This window comes from Bison bison, unplaced genomic scaffold, assembly GCF_000754665.1.
Source record: "Bison bison bison isolate TAMUID 2011002044 unplaced genomic scaffold, Bison_UMD1.0 scf7180017864183, whole genome shotgun sequence".
In the NCBI taxonomy this organism is placed as follows: Eukaryota; Metazoa; Chordata; class Mammalia; order Artiodactyla; family Bovidae; genus Bison; species Bison bison.
This window is the reverse complement of record NW_011494755.1, coordinates 7,892,331-7,911,765: the sequence shown is the minus strand read 5'-3', so window position 1 is coordinate 7,911,765 and position 19,435 is coordinate 7,892,331. Positions and strand designations below refer to the sequence as shown.

At 40.2% G+C, this 19,435-nt stretch overlaps 1 protein-coding gene across 1 annotated transcript in view; it reads left to right on the top strand.

Annotated features, from left to right (window-relative positions):
• Window positions 1–7,355, top strand: part of PTGR1 (prostaglandin reductase 1) — a 30,805-nt gene extending 23,450 nt beyond the window's left edge. Inside the window, exons 8-10 of the mRNA XM_010843573.1 lie at window positions 744–852; window positions 3,189–3,307; window positions 7,007–7,355. Of these exons, the coding sequence (XP_010841875.1) occupies window positions 744–852; window positions 3,189–3,307; window positions 7,007–7,117 (339 nt within the window). The 3' untranslated portion in view covers window positions 7,118–7,355. The remainder of the gene's footprint in view (window positions 1–743; window positions 853–3,188; window positions 3,308–7,006) is intronic.
• Window positions 7,356–19,435: the final 12,080 nt, after the last annotated feature.

Below are 19,435 nucleotides of genomic sequence, written 5' to 3'. Positions count from 1 at the left end.
CACTTTTGCACTCTCAGTTTAGTACTGTTGATCTGTTTCTGTTCTCACTCTGTCTTGATTAATATAGCTTTGTAGTACGATTAATATAGCTTTGTAGTATGTTTTTGGAGAAGGCAATGGTGCCCCACTCCAGTACTCTTGCCTGGAAAATCCCATGGACGGAGGAGCCTGGTGGGCTGCAGTCCATGGGGTCACTAAGAGTCGGACACGACTGAGCGACTTCTTTGATTTTTCACTTTCATGCATTGGAGAAGGAAGTGGCAACCCACTCCAGTGTTCTTGCCTGGAGAATCCCGGGGACGGGGGAGCCTGGTGGGCTGCTGTCTATGGGGTTGCACAGAGTTGGACACGACTGAAGTGACTTAGCAGTGGCAGCAGCAGCAGCAGTACGTTTTGAGATCGGAAATTATGAGTCCTCCAACTTTGTTCTTTATATGGCTTCTGAGTTATTTTCCCGTACTTCTGGATAAGGGAAATGAGATTATTGAACTGATCAGAAAACCCCAAAATATAATAAAGCAAAATGTATAAGTTATATAAGTTATGTTCCTACAGTCAAATAAAAATGCCCAGGTTCTAAAAATGTATTTTTCTAAATTCAGTTTTTAGCCCTGCTGTACTAACTTAATCAGTGTTATTGCTGCTAAAACAAGTATCGTGAAATGATGATTGTGAGTTAATGATTCCCCTGAATTTGGTAGAGTTTATTTAAAGGTTTTGGTTTTTGTTTCCCTGTCTGCTAGGTGGGTGGAGAGTTTTCCAATGTTGCTATCACCCAGATGAAGAAATTTGGAAGAATTGCTATATGTGGGGCCATCTCTGTATACAACAGAACCAGCCCACTTCCCCCAGGTAATGAGTTCATGCACACGATCAGAGGTGTAGAAAGATGGGAGGAAGAGATGATTCACAGATATGGTACAGGCCAGTGACTACTGAAATATTTTAAAAGATTTCCTAATATTCTTGATTAAATGCTATTAACCAAAAATATGTAATTGTGTATATTTGAGCTAAGTCAGCTTATATTGGATTTTGACATAGAGAAAAAACAGGATCTGAAAATATGGACGAAACAGTTATTAAGTTTTAGGTTTTTTACCTACTGTATTCTAAAAAGCTGTAAAAAGTCATGATTTCATTTAGAAATAGAACACATTGGTCTGACTGGTAAAATATTAGAGGTCTTCAGGATACTGGGGATGTGCTGGAGGTTTGGGGATGGGTAGACTTGATGTGGGTACAGGGAAAACGGGCTGCCATTTCCTTCCGACTGTAGTGGGTAGAACTTCCTGGAGCAGCAGAACAGCCAGGCCTCACCACACTGACAATTTCCACTAAAAGGGAAAGGAGTGTCCTTTCTCTACATTCCTAGAATGTCCTTGTTTTGCTTCTCCTCTGCCCTGCCATGCCCTCCGCTCCTGCTTCTCCACTCTTATGCTGAGACCTCCCCCTCCCACCTCCAGGCCCAGGTCTCTTATTGAAGGTGGGGAGATGAATGGGCCAAAGGACCAGAGACTCTTTCCTATTAGTGACAGAAAGTGAAAGTCACTTAGTTGCATCTGACTCTTTGTGACCCCATGGACTACAGAGTCCATGGAATTCTCCAGGCCAGAATACTGGAGTGGGTACCTGTTCCCTTCTCCAGGGGATCTTCCCAACCCAGGGATCGAATCCAGGTCTCCCGAAGTGCAGGTGGATTCTTTACCAGCTGAGCCACAAGGGAAGCATTAGTGATAGACTCAAAACAAAGGCTGATCTTCTGAACACTTCATACAGAACCCCTTTCTGCTACAAGGATTCTGTGCTGTTGAAGAGATTACAGATTTACCTGTGGTCAAAAAAAAAAAAAAAAAGAGGAGGGAAAAAAACAAAAAGGAATCATCCAGATCACCATCAGGATCCTAACAACCATAAATAAATGCGTTATTTGTTCTATGATGGGCTTCACTCGTGAGGAAGAAACCTTATAGCTGTGCTAGTTAGCACCTTGGCTGCACTGAGAGAGGTGGGTGGGAGTCGAAGGGTCTGAGGAAGGATCACTTGTAGATTCCCTGTTGGGTTGTGAAAGGTCAAAGGGGACACTCCAAGGCACTGGGGAATCTTATTAGGGACTTTTTTTCCTCCATATTTTTCTAATTGATGCTAAGCTAGAATCCTGGGGAATCCTTCTCCTGCCAATTGAGCAGAGCTCCAGGGTGCATTTTCCTGACCACAGCCAAATATTTTGGATACAGTAACTTGATCTAGCCTTTTGAAATTCATCTGCTCAGACAGGTTATGAGATGTCAGCTGGTATTGTCCATTCCATCTTAAGCAGGTGACATTCTGCCTGCCAGTGATCTCTAGGAACTCTAACGTGTTTCACTATTAGGGGAGCTCAGAGACAAGTAATTGTTTCCCCCGGCTTTCATGCCATATTTGTTTTCCGCTCACAATAAAGAAACGACATCCCCAGTAGCGTGGACAATCCCAGGAATAGTATTTCATCCTCTTCCAAGATGAGGAGATGAGGATTCCACTCCTTAACCCAAGAGAAATATAGCTGGGGTGAGTCTTCCAGCTGTGAGTTGTGCTCAGTCCTGTCTATTACCACAAACTTAATGACTTGAAACAACACAAATTTATTCTTACAGTTCTAGAACTCGAAATGGGTTAGCAGGGCTACTTTCCTTCCGAAGGCTCAGATTCCTTGCCTTTTTAAGTTCTCAAGGCCACGTGCATCTCTTAGCTCATGGTCCCTTCTTCCGTCTTCAAAGCCAGCAGCACTGATTCTTCAAATCTCCCTCCATCTCTATGATCTCTGCTTCCATCATCACATATTTTTTTCTCAATTCTAATTTTCCTGTATCCCTTTCTTCCTTACAAGGACTCTCATGTGAGCCCACCTATGTAATGCAGAATAATTTTGCCATCTAAAGCTTCTTAACTTGGTCCTATCTGCAGAGTCCCTTTTGCCACGTAAGGTCACAGTTAAGGCTCTGGGATCTAGGACATGGACGTCTTGGGGCAGTTACTCTGCCTGCACAGAGTGCATATTGATTTTGGGGCAGCCCTGTGGGTCGGGAAGAGTGGAGGACACAGGAGGGAGAGCACTAGGGGAATGCTGACATGCCTTGTACCATGCACGTTTTCATCACGGCCACCTCCCTGCATCCTGCTGCTCAAACGTGCCCTCCTCTTCACAGGCCCATCCCCGGAAATCATCATCTTTAAGGAACTCCACTTGCAAGGCTTCATCGTCTACCGCTGGCAAGGAGAAGTCCGCCAGAAGGCTCTGAGAGACTTGCTGAAGTGGGTCTCAGAGGTGAGGGGCCCCGGAGCCACTGTGACACCAGATGCCCTTCCTGTGGGGGTTGCAGATTTCACTTCCGCTGTGAATATGGGTTCATTGCACTCTCCCCCTTTTATAACAAAACACCTTGAAGTCTTGTCTGCACTCACTGTCTGCAGTTTCTCTCCATTTAAAAAAAAAATTTTTTTTTTGATGTGGGCTGTTAAAGTCTTTATTGAATTTGCTACAATATTGTTTTTTATTTTTTAATATACTGGTTTTCTTTTTTTTTTTTTTTTGGCTTCGAGGCATGTGGAATCTTAACTCCCCAACCAGGGATCAAACCAGCATCATTTGCACTGGCAGGCAACGTCTCAACCACTGGTCCTCCAGGGATGTCCCTCCTCATTCTTTCTTAAACATGCCTGTCGGGTTTTGCACTGTTGCCCTTCCACCAACACTGCTTTTGTCAAGGTTGCCAATGCCCCTCACATGTAAACTCCTGTGGTCAGCTCTTAGCATCACTTGGCTGTAGGGAGTGGTGACAGAGGGCATCACTCTCTCTCCTTGCTTCCCCTGGCTCTTGGTTTTCCTCACTGTATCGGTCCTTCTCAGACTCCTCTACTAGCTTCTTTTCTTCTCTCCAAATTAATAACAGAGCTTTCCAATACATGGTTCCTGGGCCTCTTTTCACCTCTGTCCATACTCTTTTCAGCCCTCAGTTATCTCATCCAGGCTCTTGGCTTTAAATATCACCAATATGCTGCTTGCTCCCAACTGTCTGTCTCCAGTCGAGATCTCTTCTCTGATTTCTGGACCGTTCAATAGCTGCACTTGGATGTGTAGCACACTTTTTCATCTCTGTCTTAATGTATTAAAAACCAATTATGTCTTGATTTTTCCTGCCAAACTTGCTTTCTGTGTACAGACTTCACTGTCTCAGTTATGACAATCCTTTCAGTTGCTCAATTCAAAAACCTTGAAATCATCTTTGACTCCTTTCTTTCTCTCATACAAATATCTAATCTGTCAGGAAATTCTGGTGTCCCAACTTTGGAAATACATTCAGAATCTGCCCAGTTGCCCCTCCTCAATTCCCACCATCCTTCTAGGCCACCATCTTGTCTAGCCCAGATATTGCGGTGGCCTCTACTCAGCTTTTCCACTTTTTTACCCTGCAGGCAATTCCCAACAGAGCAGCCAGAGTGAGCTTCATACCAAATCATTCTTATGTTCAAAACCCTACAAAACTCTTCATTTCTCTTAGAATAAACCCTGCAAGGCTGGATACTGTCTGGTCTCCATTACCTCTCTAATTTCATTTCTTTTTGTTCATCCCCACACTCCTCCACCTCTCTGTAATTGCTTACTCAATTCTGTCTCACACACACCTTCAAGTTTTTGCTGAAAACTGCCTTCTGAATGAGACAGCCTTGAAAATGACCCTATTTTCAAATTGCAATCCACCTTCACTCATTGATCTTCCTTATCTTACTTTGATCCATAGGAATTATCATCTTTGACATAATATATACTATAACTCATATATTATACTTATCGCCCATCTCCCTTTCACAAGAATGTAACCTCCATGAGGGCATCAGTGTTCACACATTCTGTTTTCTGATGTATCCCCGGCACCTAGAATATTCTGAATCAATATAGGCACTAGATGAATACTGCTGAGTGAATGAGCATTACAGGGGCATGTGTTTGGGCCACAGCTCTTCCGGGTCCGAGAATGCAGTCTTCTCATAGGCACACCTCATAGGTCCTGAGGAGGAGGCCAGCCCCGTTGTCCTATGCTGTGATCATTTACCCACCTAACACCACGTGGAGCTTTAGTCAACAGAAATCTGAATCCCAAGGTGCATTATTTTCATTTCCAAGGAGAAAAGTGGTCCCACACTTTCTAACTTCTGGCTTATGATTGTCTCCAAATTAAAGAAATAGACTGCTCGTCTGGCAGCCCCTGGAGTTTGGCATCTCTCCCAGTCTAACACTCTTGGAGTGCTGGGCTGGGCTCTTTCCAGGGATCTGGGAAGAGCAGGATGCTTTTAGAGTTCCCAGTGTGTAGCCTCTTTGTCTCTGTTGGTGAAATCAAATATGATCACAGCTGACAACAGACACCACTGTGCCGGTGTCCCTAATGCTTTCTTCTAACCGAGTGAACCTACTAGTTCACTAATTTTGTTCTAACTAACAAGCGAATTGTCTTTCTCTCTCATCTACTTGTTTTTTCTTCTCCCTCCCCTCTTTTGTGTTACAGTAATAATACAGAATAGTAAACCATTCTTTACCTTAGAATAAAGAAAAATTCCAAAGAGAGTACAGAGACTTTCCATATACCCTGTATTCTATATCCTAATTTCCCATATCATTAACATTTTATATTAGCATTCATCCTCTACTTTTTTGTCTTATGGCTGCACCTCATGGCACGTGGGATCTTAGTTCCTTGACCAGAGATTATACCCATGCCCCCTACACTGGAAGTGTGGAGTCTTAACCACTGGACCACTAAGGAAGTCCCTCATCCTCTACTTGTAACCTCTAAAGTTTTGATTATAGCTTTTGACCCTTTCCAGGTTCTTTGGTCCTCAAGTACAGGAATGAGCTAGGGCTTTCTAGTTAGGGATTCAAATCCTAGCTTGCTTACATAGTAGTTGAGGGACCTCGAGCAAATAAGTAAGTTCTTCCATAAATCCATAAAGGATGCTAAACCATCACTGGGATACATTAGGGGAAAATGTAATCAGGTAACTTCAGTTCAGTTCAGTCGCTCAGTCGTGTCTGACTCTTTGCGACCCCATGATACACAGCACGCCAGGCCTCCCTGTCCATCACCAACTCCCAGAGTTCACTCAGACTCATGTCCATTGAGTCAGTGGTGCCATCCAGCCATCTCATCCTCTGTTGTCCCCTTCTCCTCCTGCCCCCAATCCCTCCCAGAATCAGACTCTTTTCCAATGAGTCAACTCTTCGCATGAGGTGGCCAAAATACTGGAGTTTCAGCTTTAGCATCATTCCTTCCAAAGAAATCCCAGGGCTGATCTCCTTCAGAATGGACTGGTTGGATCTCCTTGCAGTCCAAGGGACTCTCAAAAGTCGAGGTCTCCATATAAGACATTTTAAATGTGAAAATGTGAGTTAGGTCCATTTAGGAGACTGTGACTTATAGGAGAAATAAAAATCCTTCTTCACTAAATGAACTCTTCACTCCTACACTGCTAAATGAATGTTGAACACATACTGAACAAATCTTGGCTTGAAGGAAAGACAGCTTATTAGACTGTCATGGTATTTACATTTCCTGAACAGGTTCTGTGTCTTCAGGGGTCAAATAGAGGTAACAGCACTGGGTACTGGAGTGATGAACATAGATGATACCCTGGAAGGGTGTGCCCTACTCCTTCCTGCTTCCACCTCTTCTGAGATCATCATTAGAGTTTTCTGTTCAATTTATGTAGAAATTGGTTAACTGCTTCCTTCTGACTATTTTGTTGTTTACTGTGACCTAATGCCTTTTATAAGCTATTATGCATAATCTGTTATATACACTATGTATATGGATCATGCCCCCCAAATGACTATAAATTCAAAGAGGACAGGCTCTCCTCTTCCTAGTTCAAGTTTCCTATGATGTACTAATTAATTTGGTGCTATAAGGAGAAGAGTGTATCATTTAGAATATGAAACTAATCTATTATATTTGTTATTGTTTTGATACAGGGTAAAATCCAGTACCATGAACATGTCACTGAAGGATTTGAAAACATGCCAGCTGCATTTATAGGATTGCTAAAAGGAGAGAATCTGGGAAAGGCAATAGTGAAAGCATGAACAAAAATGACACATGGAATCCAGAAATCACCTAGATGATTAGTTTCTTTTAATCATTTAGTAAAATATATACTAACTTCATAATGCATGAACAAAAGTCACTAGTGGAATCTAGAAATCATTTGGATGATTAGCTTCTTTTTAATCATTTAGTAAAATCTGTGCTGTTTTCATAATCTAAAAAACAGTAATTGTAATGTGATTGATCTACCTAATAAAATACATTGAAGTGAAGTCGCTCAGTTGTGTCCGACTCTTTGCGACCCTGTGGACTGTAGCCTACCAGACTCCTCTGTCCATGGGATTCTCCAGGCAAGAATACTGGAGTGGGTTGCCATTTCCTTCTTCAGGGGATCTTCCAGACCCAGGGATCAAACTCGGGTCACCCGCATTAGAGGCAGATGCTTTAACCTCTGAGCCACCAGAGAAGCGAAAATACATTGAAGTGGTATATGATTAGCAAGAGAATGAAATTTTCATACTGAACAATGGCCAGTTGAACTTAACTGCCTGCTGTAGTTCCTTCTGGAGTATTATAGAAAATAATGGCTCTGGAGTCCAAAAGTTTCCTGCCTTTGTAACCATAAACTTCTGATTTTTCATCTGTGAAGTGCAGACAAAAATGTCTGCTTCACATACATATCATATATTTATTTAGACCACCTGCATAATGTGTGGCATATATTAGGCATATATTAGGTACTCAGTAAGTACCTCCCTGCAGAAATGTAATGAATTTGAAGTCAAGATTACCACTGCTATGGCTGATGGTTACACAAGGAGAAATAATCATTGCTGATGTACAAGGGTCTCAGGGCAGCCTCCACTGGTCCTCCATAGGTGGGTCTAACACGACAGACCAAGAAAGGAATTTATCACTCACAGCAGCTACAAAAACAGTAACACATAGGAATCTTTATAAGCCTATGAAAATGTGAGATTATTCTGAGTAAAGTTTTAAAACATCACTGAGGAACACAAAAGACTGAACATGGCAAGGTTACCGAGTTCTTGGACTCGACGGTTTAGTCATCAGGAAAATGTCAATTCTGTTAACTGATTCTGCCACCAAATAGAGGAGGGATTAAATTGTAGTACAACGAAAAAACGAGAGAAAAAAGTGTGTGTGTGTGTGTGCATGTATAAAACCTCCGGTGAGAGGTAATAAATACTATTATATGGTTCATCCCCAGGGAAGACAAGTGAGGTGTGCCTAAAGGATGGGGATAAGAGAAAAACTATAATATATGCCCTTTGGAACTTTTTGAATTCTGAATCTACTGAAATTATTTATTCAATATTTACAAATACAATTTAAAAAGTTCTGCCTTTTTGTGTCCTCTTTCCACATGGGAGAAATTAAACATATATATGAGAGGTGTCACTCCTAAGACTGGGTGCCCCCTCATGTTTTTACCTCTCAAACTTGTCTATACAGAGCCTCCAGCAAATGTGCCCCCTCCAGGTGAAGGTCCCTGAGCCCACCCTGTGTCACATGGAGGGTTTTACTTTAGGGCTTCGATCCCAGTAGTTTGTGACTCGGTATCTGACTCTCCCAACTTGGGGCAGCAGTTTACCCCATGACCTCAGGTCTCTGCTGCATCTCAAAGGGTTGTTTTCTTATGCTCAATGTTTTCATTGTTAGGACAGACTGATGATACTAGATCAGAAACCTGATGTCGAGCATATGTGTGTATGTGTATACACACACATTTCCCTAAAATTTAAAATATCCTGGGCTTCCCTGGTGGCTCAGATGGTTAAGAATCTGCCTGCAGTACAGGAGACCTAGGTTCAATCCCTGGGTTGGGAAGATCCCCTGGAGAAGGGAATGGCAACCTATTCCAGTATTCTTGTATGGGAAATCCCACAGAGGAGCTTGGTGGGTGACAGTACATGGGGTCGCAAAGAATTGGACACAACTGAGTGACTAACACTTTTACTTTCAGGCAGCTCTTATGCATTCCTTACAGTGCTCTGGGGACACCTTGGCACCAAACTGGGACCCATGGTTCTAAGCTCTTTTCAGGCCAGTGTTTGAAAACTTTGTATAATGTTCCAGGTCTTGCTTTCCTTACCTCTGAGACCTTGGAGGCTGTATGTTCCAGATGGCATAACGAGCAAATGTTGGAAAGAAACTGTTGAGGCCTGACTGGAAAATAAACTTTTACTGAGTTACAGCACTCTGATTCGTTGGGCTGTGTGGCGAGCACTGCGTTCTCCAACTCTGTACTATTCAGTATGGTAGCCGCTGAAAGCCACTGTGTACTGGAAACATGCACAGTGCCATATTTCAAGGTTTAAAAAACTGAGGCAGAGTGAGTATTTTTCCATTAAACACAACTTTATTGTTTTGGTAGAACTACAATTCACTTCGACTGTTGCACAGCGTAGGATGTTGCTCTTGTACTGTAATGTTTGTACAGGAACGTGCATAATTTCTAGTTATCACAGATAAACACTCCACCAATCTAGTTATCAACAGACTTGACTCAGTTCAGACGATTTTTTTCTATGCACTGAAGTAACATCACAGAAGTGTTTACTGGGATATTTTATGTAGATAGTACAAGTGAGAGCACACCTATACACACAGCACAAGTTACAGCGACATCTATATGTAAACCATAGTCATATGTTGAGATACTTACTATTTTCGTTGCAATATAATAAAATTACTTCCTAGATTAAAAAACATGGAAAAATATTTAATTTTAACGAAGGCATATTACTGAGGCAGAATTCAGTGCAATACAGAAGCTAGTACCACAACTAGTACAGCAAAGAAAACCAGAGTGCAAGAAGCTACAGCACACATTCCATGATAAGTAGCAACTGCAACTCACTGCAGGCACGGCAAAATGAGAAGGCTGTTGTACACAAGTGTTCAATACAGTAGACACTACATAAGACAGCAGCTAATAGTTATGCCATTTTTTAGCAATGCTCTAGTAATAAGTATTTTCCTAATAGTAAAAGAAGAATCCATGAAGTCTTATGAAACAAGAATTACATTTCCATCAAAACAATAAAACAATTTTTAACAGGATTTTGAGTTTATACTTGGCCAACTATAAGATGATTTGAATACTTGTGCACATGCGTGTACACACACACAAATCTCAGATGGAGAGAAGATAGAAGGAATTACCATTTTAGTTATGGTAATCTAACTAGAAAATTATGAGGACACGTACAAATTGAAATTTTTAACTAACCCTTTAATTAAGTTTGCTCCTAGAATACAAGAAGCTTCTCATAATATCAAAGATCATTTGGCTCAAAATTAGAAAAATTCAAGTACTTAGCTTTAGGTGTGTAATGTAAGACACTGTCAAATGAAAACGTTGAGTACATTCTGTCTCAACATCCAAATTTACAAAAAAATGTCAATTCATTGCCTAAAAACTCAAACTCATGACATGTTTTTTGACATTTTAAACCTGACAAAGAAGAATTTCAGCAAGAGACAGAAAAATTAGTTTCTTTCATAAAGATAAGACTGAAATTATGTTAGGTCCAAAGATATTGGAACTCTAAAACAAGAGAATGGTATTTCCGCTCACTGCTTTGTTTCACTATATGATAGCTACTGCAAATATCTGTTCAGTTTTCCAAAGCAGACTTCAGGAGTCATGAATAGATGTTAAAATTCTTCAGTACATATGTGAAATGATGTAATCACTGCTAGTTTATGAAAATGTTGAAAATAATGTTTTAATGATCTTGTGTTCTTTACCAATGTTCCTTGGTTGAGTTATAAAAGAATTTTACAAAAATTTCCTCTTCTGGGAATTTCAATTTAAGATCTTTCTTGAATGAAAAGGAATGCTTGCAAAATATTCAATAATCAAAGACAAAAAGTGGCAGGATCACATTGAATATGCTGCTGCTGCTGCTGTCACTTCAGTTGTGTCCTACTCTGTGTGACCCCATAGACGGCAGCCACCAGGCTCCCCCATCCCTGGGATTCTCCAGGCAAGAACACTGGAGTGGGTTGCCATTTCCTTCTCCAATGCATGACAGTGAAAAGTGAAAGTGAAGTTGCTCAGTCGTATCCGACTCCCAGCGACCCCATGGACTGCAGCCTACCAGGCTCCTCCATCCATGGGATTTTCCAGGCAAGAGTACTGGAGTGGGATGCCACTGCCTTCTCCGGCTTGGATGAGAAAAATTAGTTAAAATTCAAACACTTCATAATATAAACAAAAAATAATGACTTTACACACTTTTCTAATATGAGTCAACCTGCAGAGTTTCAAAGTAATCAACAGCATTGTATAATTTGGCTGCAAAACATTTAAGAAAAATGTGAAAAATGGTTGATACTGATAAATTTAATTTTGTTTCCAGTTATGTAATACTTAATTGAATGTGATGTTAATAACAGAATTGACAGAAGAGTTGATTTAAACAGATACTGCTTTGAAACTGATACCCTTTTATTCAAAACCACATCAATTCTTCTAATAAAATATGACAAATCTTGTCAATGTGGATGCAAATATCGAAGGAAAATAATTTTCTAACACTTAAAAACTTTAGCTATATCTAGACTAATAACACAGAACATTTGGAAGAACTATGTGCATCTACTTTTCAACTCTAAGTTTTATCAATATGGATAGAGTATGAATTAAGATATGCTGCAACTGTAACAAATGGGTTTTGGACACAGCACAAAAAATAATATAGAATAGCTCACGAATAATTTTTTATACTGATTATATGTTAATTTTAAGATTATGGACATACTGGGTGAAACAAAATATATTATTCACCTATCTTCTCTTACCTTTTTAAAGTGGCTACTACAAAATCTGAAATGTGCAGTTAGGGCAAATTTTGGACAAAAGATACAAAGAGATCAAAAGAGCCATCTGCCACTTCTGAAGAGCCCAGAGCAAAAGCAGCATGCTGTGCATGCCCTCTGCACATAACACTGCCTAAGGGGTTGGGAAACCACATAACCCACCCCTCTGGCCTGACCCCTGGACACCCCTACCCTCACTCCATATAAGGAAGAAGCTCACCTCTCCAGGGGCGCAAGCAAGCAAGGGAACCTGTTGTTTGTTCTCGAACCTCCCTGCAACAACAGGGGCCCCAAGAAAGCCTTGCCTGAAAAAAATCTGATATTATTATGTGGCTCACATTCTATTAGTGGACAGTGTGCTGCAGTAACTGAAACACCTTCCCTGTGGCTTTTTAGGGCCCTGTTCTTAAATGTGAACAGTCAAAAGATAACTAGAGATTTGAGGAAAGCCTCCAAGGTGAAAGAGAAAAACAGATAAAAATAACTCAGAGGAAAGATAATACATGGAGCCGAGTAACACTAAAAGATACCATATTAGCATCCTCAGAGAAACGAGTATTTCACCTATGAAATAGAGTATGATTAAAAAATAAAAAAGCAGAGTCAAAAATGTACTTGGAAACATAAAAATAACAACAGAAACAAAACACTCAAAACATTTAGTAGTAGAGTTGGAAGATAAAAGTTGACAAACAACTTTCAGAGAGCAGGATAAAAATTGAAGACATGGAGGGAGTGATGTCAGGGAAGATGGAGCAGTAAGAAGCGCCAGGAATCCATCTCTATCTAGACAACAACTGTACTGACAGAAGTACATAAAGTGAGCTAGTTTGGAATGCAGGACTCTGTTTTAAGGATTTCAATGTCCAGAGGAAACCTTAACTGGTAAACCGAAACTAAGAGCGGAGGATTCCAGCCTTTCAGTAGCAGCTACCACCCCACAATCAGCCAGCCCAAACACTGGACTTGCTGGAACCAAGATGGGCAATAAAGACCTTTTTCTCCAAATACGAGTCTGAGGTCCTGACTGTGGATGATCGCTTCTGATCATAAAGAAAAGATACACAGGTGAATGGCCATTCTTCCACCCCCACCCCACTGCCACTGGCTTAAGATGATTCCCAGGGGATTTAAATGGACAACAGAACACCTGGTTTTTGGACTGATGCTGAAGCTCCAATACTATGGCCACCTAATGTGAAGAGCTGACCCACTGGAAGAGACCCTGATGCTGGGCAAAAAGAGAATGGGGCAGCAGAGGATGACAGTTGGATGGCATCACTGACACAATGGGCATGAATCTGGGCAAACTCAGGGAGGAGAGAGGAGCCTGGTGTGCTGCAGTTCATGGGGTCGCAAAGAATCGGACATGACTTAGCGACTGAGTAACATCAAAAAGGAAAAAAAAAAAGCCTGTATGTGAGAATTTAGAAAGCCATTGCCTCTGCCCAGGAAAAGATGGGCTCAGAAAAGACCTGAGAAAAGTTGAGGCTTTCACCACAGACTGATCCCTAGCACGGAAATACCCTAAAACAATTTAAAAAATTCTGAGGAAGGGGAGAACTTGATTTCCAGAGCTACCTACACTTTAGTACTCGCGCCACTTATCCATGGTTTTGCTTTGTGCAGTTTAATAGCTGTCAACTACAGCCCAAAAATTAAATGTATAATTCCAGAAATAAGCAATTCATAAGTTTTAAAATTGCATGCCATTCTCAATAGCGTGATGAAATCTCATATCATCCTGCTGTGTCCTGCCGGGGACCCAACCATCAATACCTTCTACTCCTGACATCCACTCCTGAACTATGACAACATTGTCATAGTTCAATGATCCAAGAATATCCAAGGCAGATGACCCTTCTGACAGCATCCAAAGGTTAATAGCAGCCTAAATGCTTTGTCATGTTGCCTATGTCCTTCATTATACTACATTACATAGGAGGCATTTTATCATTTTTGTTAGAGGAACCACTAATCAAAACTACCCACCCTGGCCAGGTACCATAGTAACCATTTGGATGAGTTGTTTTACAACAGGAGGTCCTGGTAAAGACCAAGATACTAACAAGCTACCACCAAGCAGAAAAATTCAGTAAAAGTCAAAAGGAGACAGGAGACACCAGTCCAAATGTCTTCCCAACCTCCCAGAATCCTTCGTGCTGGAATTCATTTTGGCTGAGTGATGCGCACACCCCCAGGAAGAACCTTGAGTCAGAATGATTGGCCAGAGACAACCCGGAAACTAATCTCATCACCACAAAACCCAAGCCTGTGAGCCACATGATCAGAACATCATCATCATGATAAAAAGAATGAGTACAGTATTACAAGACATTTTGTGAGAGAAGCCACATTCACAAAATTTTTATTACAGTGTAATAACCACTTTTATTATTTTGTTGTACCTAAACTTTATCATAGATGTGTATGTATAGGAAAAACAAATAGACTGATGCCCAAGATCCTTTGGTCTTACCTGTAACCAATTTCTTTTGAATTCCAAATACCACTGCCAATTGTATCTAGAAGCCTATGGATGTTATCTATTGGGTTAGGCTATAACATAGCCTATAATGAGTGTTCTTGGATCTGTTTTACCAGCCACAGCCATACTAGTTCAACCTTGTTCTTTTTGCAAAATACGTACCTTTTAGAAACTAACACAACAGTGTAAAGCAACTATACTCCAACAAAAACTCAATTTTAAAAAAGGGACTTCCCTGGTGCTCCAGTGGTGAAGACTTCATGCTCCCAATACAGGGGGCCTGGATTTGATCCTTGGTCAGGGAACTAAGATTCCACATATCATAACAAAGAGCCCATGTGCTACAACTAAGACCAAGCACAACCTAAATAAAGTTTAAAAAATTAATTAAAACTATGTACCATTTTATTCTTTAAATGCTGCTTTTATGTGGGTGCAAGCTTGCTCTAAGTAAGACACAGCTATAGACTCTAATATGATTCAAGAAAAGGCAAAGTCATTATGTGACAACTTAGAGCAAAGCAAGGTAAAGGATCTAAAGGTTGACAGTTTAAAGCCAGCAAAGCATGGTTTGAGAATTTTAGAAAGTGGTTTGGCCTAAAAAAAACGTCAAGATAACAGGAGAAACAGCTTCTGCCAACCAAGAGGCAGCAGATCTTTCCAGATGCCACTAAGAAAAATCACCGAGAAAGTGTGTCTGCCTAAACAGGCTTTTTAATGTAGGAGTAAGTGCCCTATTCTGGAAAAAAACAAAAAAGCCACAAAGGACACTTTGGTAAGGAAAAAAAGCAAGCCCCAGGATTTAAGAAAGCTAACTCTCCTATCTATGTAAATGCAGTCAAGCTTATGATCAGTCTGCCCTTAACTATGAAGCTGCTAACACTAAGTCTTGAAGGAAAAAGACACCAGCCGTGACAAGAATGCTTTTTCTGGACTGGTTACATTGGTGCTTTATTCCTGAAGTCAGGAAGAACTCTGTCAATAAACGATTGCAATTTAAAATTCTTTTTAATACTGGACAATGTCTCTGGCCACCCAGATCCCCATGAGTTCAACAACGAAGGTGTCAAAGTGGTCTACCTGCCCTCAAAACAACATCTCTAATTCAGCCCTTCGAGCAGGGTGTCATATGGACCTTTAAGGCTCATTCCACATGGTACTCTATGGAAAGGATTGTTGGCAATATGGAAGAGAACCTAGACAGAGAGGACATCATGACAGTCTGGAAGGATTACACCACTGAAGATGCCATCATTGTTAAAGATAAAGCATCATTGTTAAAGATAAAGCTATGAAAGCCATCAAACCGAAAACAATAAATTCCTGCTGGAGCAAACTGCTGTCCAGATGTACATGATCTCATAGAATTTACGACATAGCCAACCAAGGAAATGATGAAAGAGACTGGGGGTATGGCAAAAAGGTGAGGGGTGGTAGGTTTCAAGATAAAATCTTGGGGAAATTTAAGAGCTAATAGACACCACACCAGAGGAATTAACAGAAAATGACTTGATGGGAGATGGGTGTTTCTGATGGATCCAGGTACCTTCTGGAAAGGATTCACTATTCTAGATGCCACTAAGAATATTTGTTATGCATGAAAATGAAATTGTTAGTCATTCAGTTGTGTTCGACTCTTTGTGATTCCCATGGACTGTAGCCCACCGTCCAGGATCCTCCGTCCATGGAATTTTCCAGGTAAGAATACTGGAGTGCGTTGCCGTTCCCTTCTTCTGGAGATCTTTCTGACCCAGGGATCAAACCCAGGTCTCCTGCACTGGAGGCAGATTCTTTACCATCTGAGCCAGCAGGGAACCCTCATGTGATGCATGGGACGAGGCCAAAATACCAACACAAACAACAGGTGGAAGAAGTTGATTTCAACCCTCATGGGTGACTATGAGGGGCTCAAGACTTCAGTGGAGGAACTGCAGATGTGGTGGAAACAGAAGAGAACTAGAAGTAGAGATGGATCCTCAAAATGTGGCTGTATTGCTGCAATTTTAAAACTTTAATGGATGAAGAGTTGCTTCTTCTGGATGAGTAAAGAAAATGGTTTCTTGAGATGGAATCTACTCCTGGTGAAGACAGTTGAAAGGACAACAAAGAACTTAGAATATCATCTATATATAAAGTTACTTGATAAAGCAGCAGCAAGGTTTGAAAGAATTGACTCCAATTTTGAAAGCTCTGCTGCTGCTAAGTCATTTCAGTCGTGTCTGACTCTCTGTGACCCCATAGACGGCAGCCCACCAGGCTCCCCCGTCCCTGGGATTCTCCAGGCAAGAACACTGGAGTGGGTTGCCATTTCCTTCTCCAGTGCATGAAAGTGAAAAGTGAAAGGGAAGTCGCTCAGTTGCGTCTGACTCTTAGCGACCCCATGGACTGTAGCCCACCAGGCTCCTCCATCCATGGGACTTTCCAGGCAAGAGTACTGGAGTGGGGTGCCATTGAAAGCTCTAGTGTGGTGTAAAATGTTATCAAACAGCACTGAGACTGAGTGCTACCAAGAAACTGTTCATGAAAAGGAAAGTCAAGTGATGCAGCAAACTTCAGTGCTGTCTTATTTTAAGAAATTGCCACAGCCATCCCAACCCAACAACCACTACCCTGATCAGTCAGCACCTAAAAACAAAGCAAGACCCTCCACCAGCAAAAAGATTATGATTTGCTAAAGGCTCAGATGTATATTTTTTAGCAACAAAGTGTTTTTTAAACTGAGCATGCACAATTGTTTTTTTAGACATAATGGTATCACATAATTGTTAATAATAGGCTACAGTAGAGTGTAAACGTAACTTTATATGCACTGGCAAACTAAAAATTCCTGTGAACCAATTTAGGCAATATTTGCTTTATTATAGCAGTCTGGAAGTGAACCCACAATTATCTCCAAGGTATGCTTATAAACACAAAAATACAAAAATCTAGACAAATTATAATCAAATTGTCAAAACCCAAAGACAAAGAATCCTGAAAGAAGCAAGAAGAAAAACTTATTTTATAAAAAGGAACCTCAATGAAACTATCTGATTTCTTCTCAGAGACCTTGGAGACCAGAAGTGGGTGGGTTGATTTAGTTAAAGTGCATAAAGAAAAAAAAAAAAAAAACCCACAGTTCGTTGAGGATTTTGTATCTAGCAAATCTATCAAAAAATGAGAGAAAATTTACTCAACTAGGGAATACAAGGAGATTATCTCAACATAATAAATTTCATTAAGGAAAAGAACACAACTAGCATCATACTCAATGGTAAAAAATAGAAACCTGTTCCTCTAACATTAGTAATAAGACAAGGATACCTCCTTTAGCCACTTCTACTCAACACAGTACTTGGGTCCTAGCCACAGCAATCAAGCAAAATAAAGAAATAAAAACCATCCAACTTAGGAAGAAAGAAATAATATCTCTTTTCACAGACGACATGATCCCATATGTGGAAAACTCTAAACATCACATAGACACACCAACACACACACACAAAATTGTTAGAACTAATAAGCAAATACAGCAAAAGTGATAGAATATAAAACCAAAATTAAAAAATAAGCTGCATTTCTATACAGTAACTGAAAAATCCAGAAAGGAAATTAAGAAAGCAATTCCATTTACACTATCATTAAAAATAAAAAAATACTACGGAATGAACTTAACCAAGTAAGTAAAAGACTTGAATACTGGAAACTACAAAACACTGCTGAAAAATCAGTTGACACAAATAAATGGAAATACATCTCAAATTTATGGGCCTGAAGACTTAATGTGTTAAAATATTTACACTATTCCAAGTGATTTTTTTACAGAAACAAGGGAAACCACCCACAAATTCATATGGAATCTTAACCCCCAAATAGCCAAAATAATTTTAAGAAAGAAGAAAAATGCTAGCGTTTTTTTCACATGTCCTGATTGCCAAGTGTATGACAAAGCTCCAGTAACTAAAACAGTATGGTACTGGCATAAAGACGTATAGACCAATGGAATACAGAGCCCAGAAATGCACTAGTACTTATGACCAAATGATTTTCAACAGGAGTACAAAGACTACACAACGTGGAAACAAATGGTGCTTGGAAAACCGAATACCTCAAGACAAAAGGATGAAGATGGACCCTTAGCTTATACCACACACAAACATTAACTCAAAATGGATTAAAGATCTAAACATAAGATCTGAAGCTATAAAAGTCCTAAAAGAAAATACAGGGGGAAAATTTCATGACACTGGGTCTAGCAATGATTTCTCGGATATGACACCAAAAGCACAAGCAAAATTAAAGCAAAAACAGGCAAATGGACTACATCAAACCTAAAAAACTTCAGCATAGCAAAGAAAACAATAAAAACAATGAAAAAGAGTGGAACAGGAAATGAAATTTTTCATTTAAAAAATGGGCAAATGACTTGAACAGACATTTCTCTAAAGAAGACATACAAATGTCTAACAGGCATATAAAAAGATGTTCAACATCACCAATCATCAGAGAAATGCAAATCTAAACTCCAAGATACCATCTCACAACCATTAGGATGGCCACTATCAAAAATACAGAAAATGGTAAGTGTTGCAAGGATGTGGAGAAAGAGGAACCCTTTAAGCACTGTTGGTAAGAGTCTGAAATGGGTGCAACTGCAATAGAAAACAGCAGGAAAGTTCCTTAAATAATTAAAAACAGAACTATCATGATTTAGCAATCTTGCTTCTGAGTATATAAAGAGAAGGCTGGAAATAGATATATCTGCACACCCAGGTTCATTGCAGCATTATTCACAATAGTCAAAGAGGTAGAAGCAACTTAAATGTGTACTGATGGATGAATGGATAAACAGAATGTGGCATACACATACAATGGAAAATTACTCATCCTTAAAAAAAGAAGGAAATCCTGTCATACACTAAGACATGGATGAACCATCCAGTGATTCCACTTCTAGGTATATATCTCAAAGAATTAAATGCAGGGACTCAAACAATATTTGCAAACCACTGTTCATAGCAGTGTTATTAATTAACAG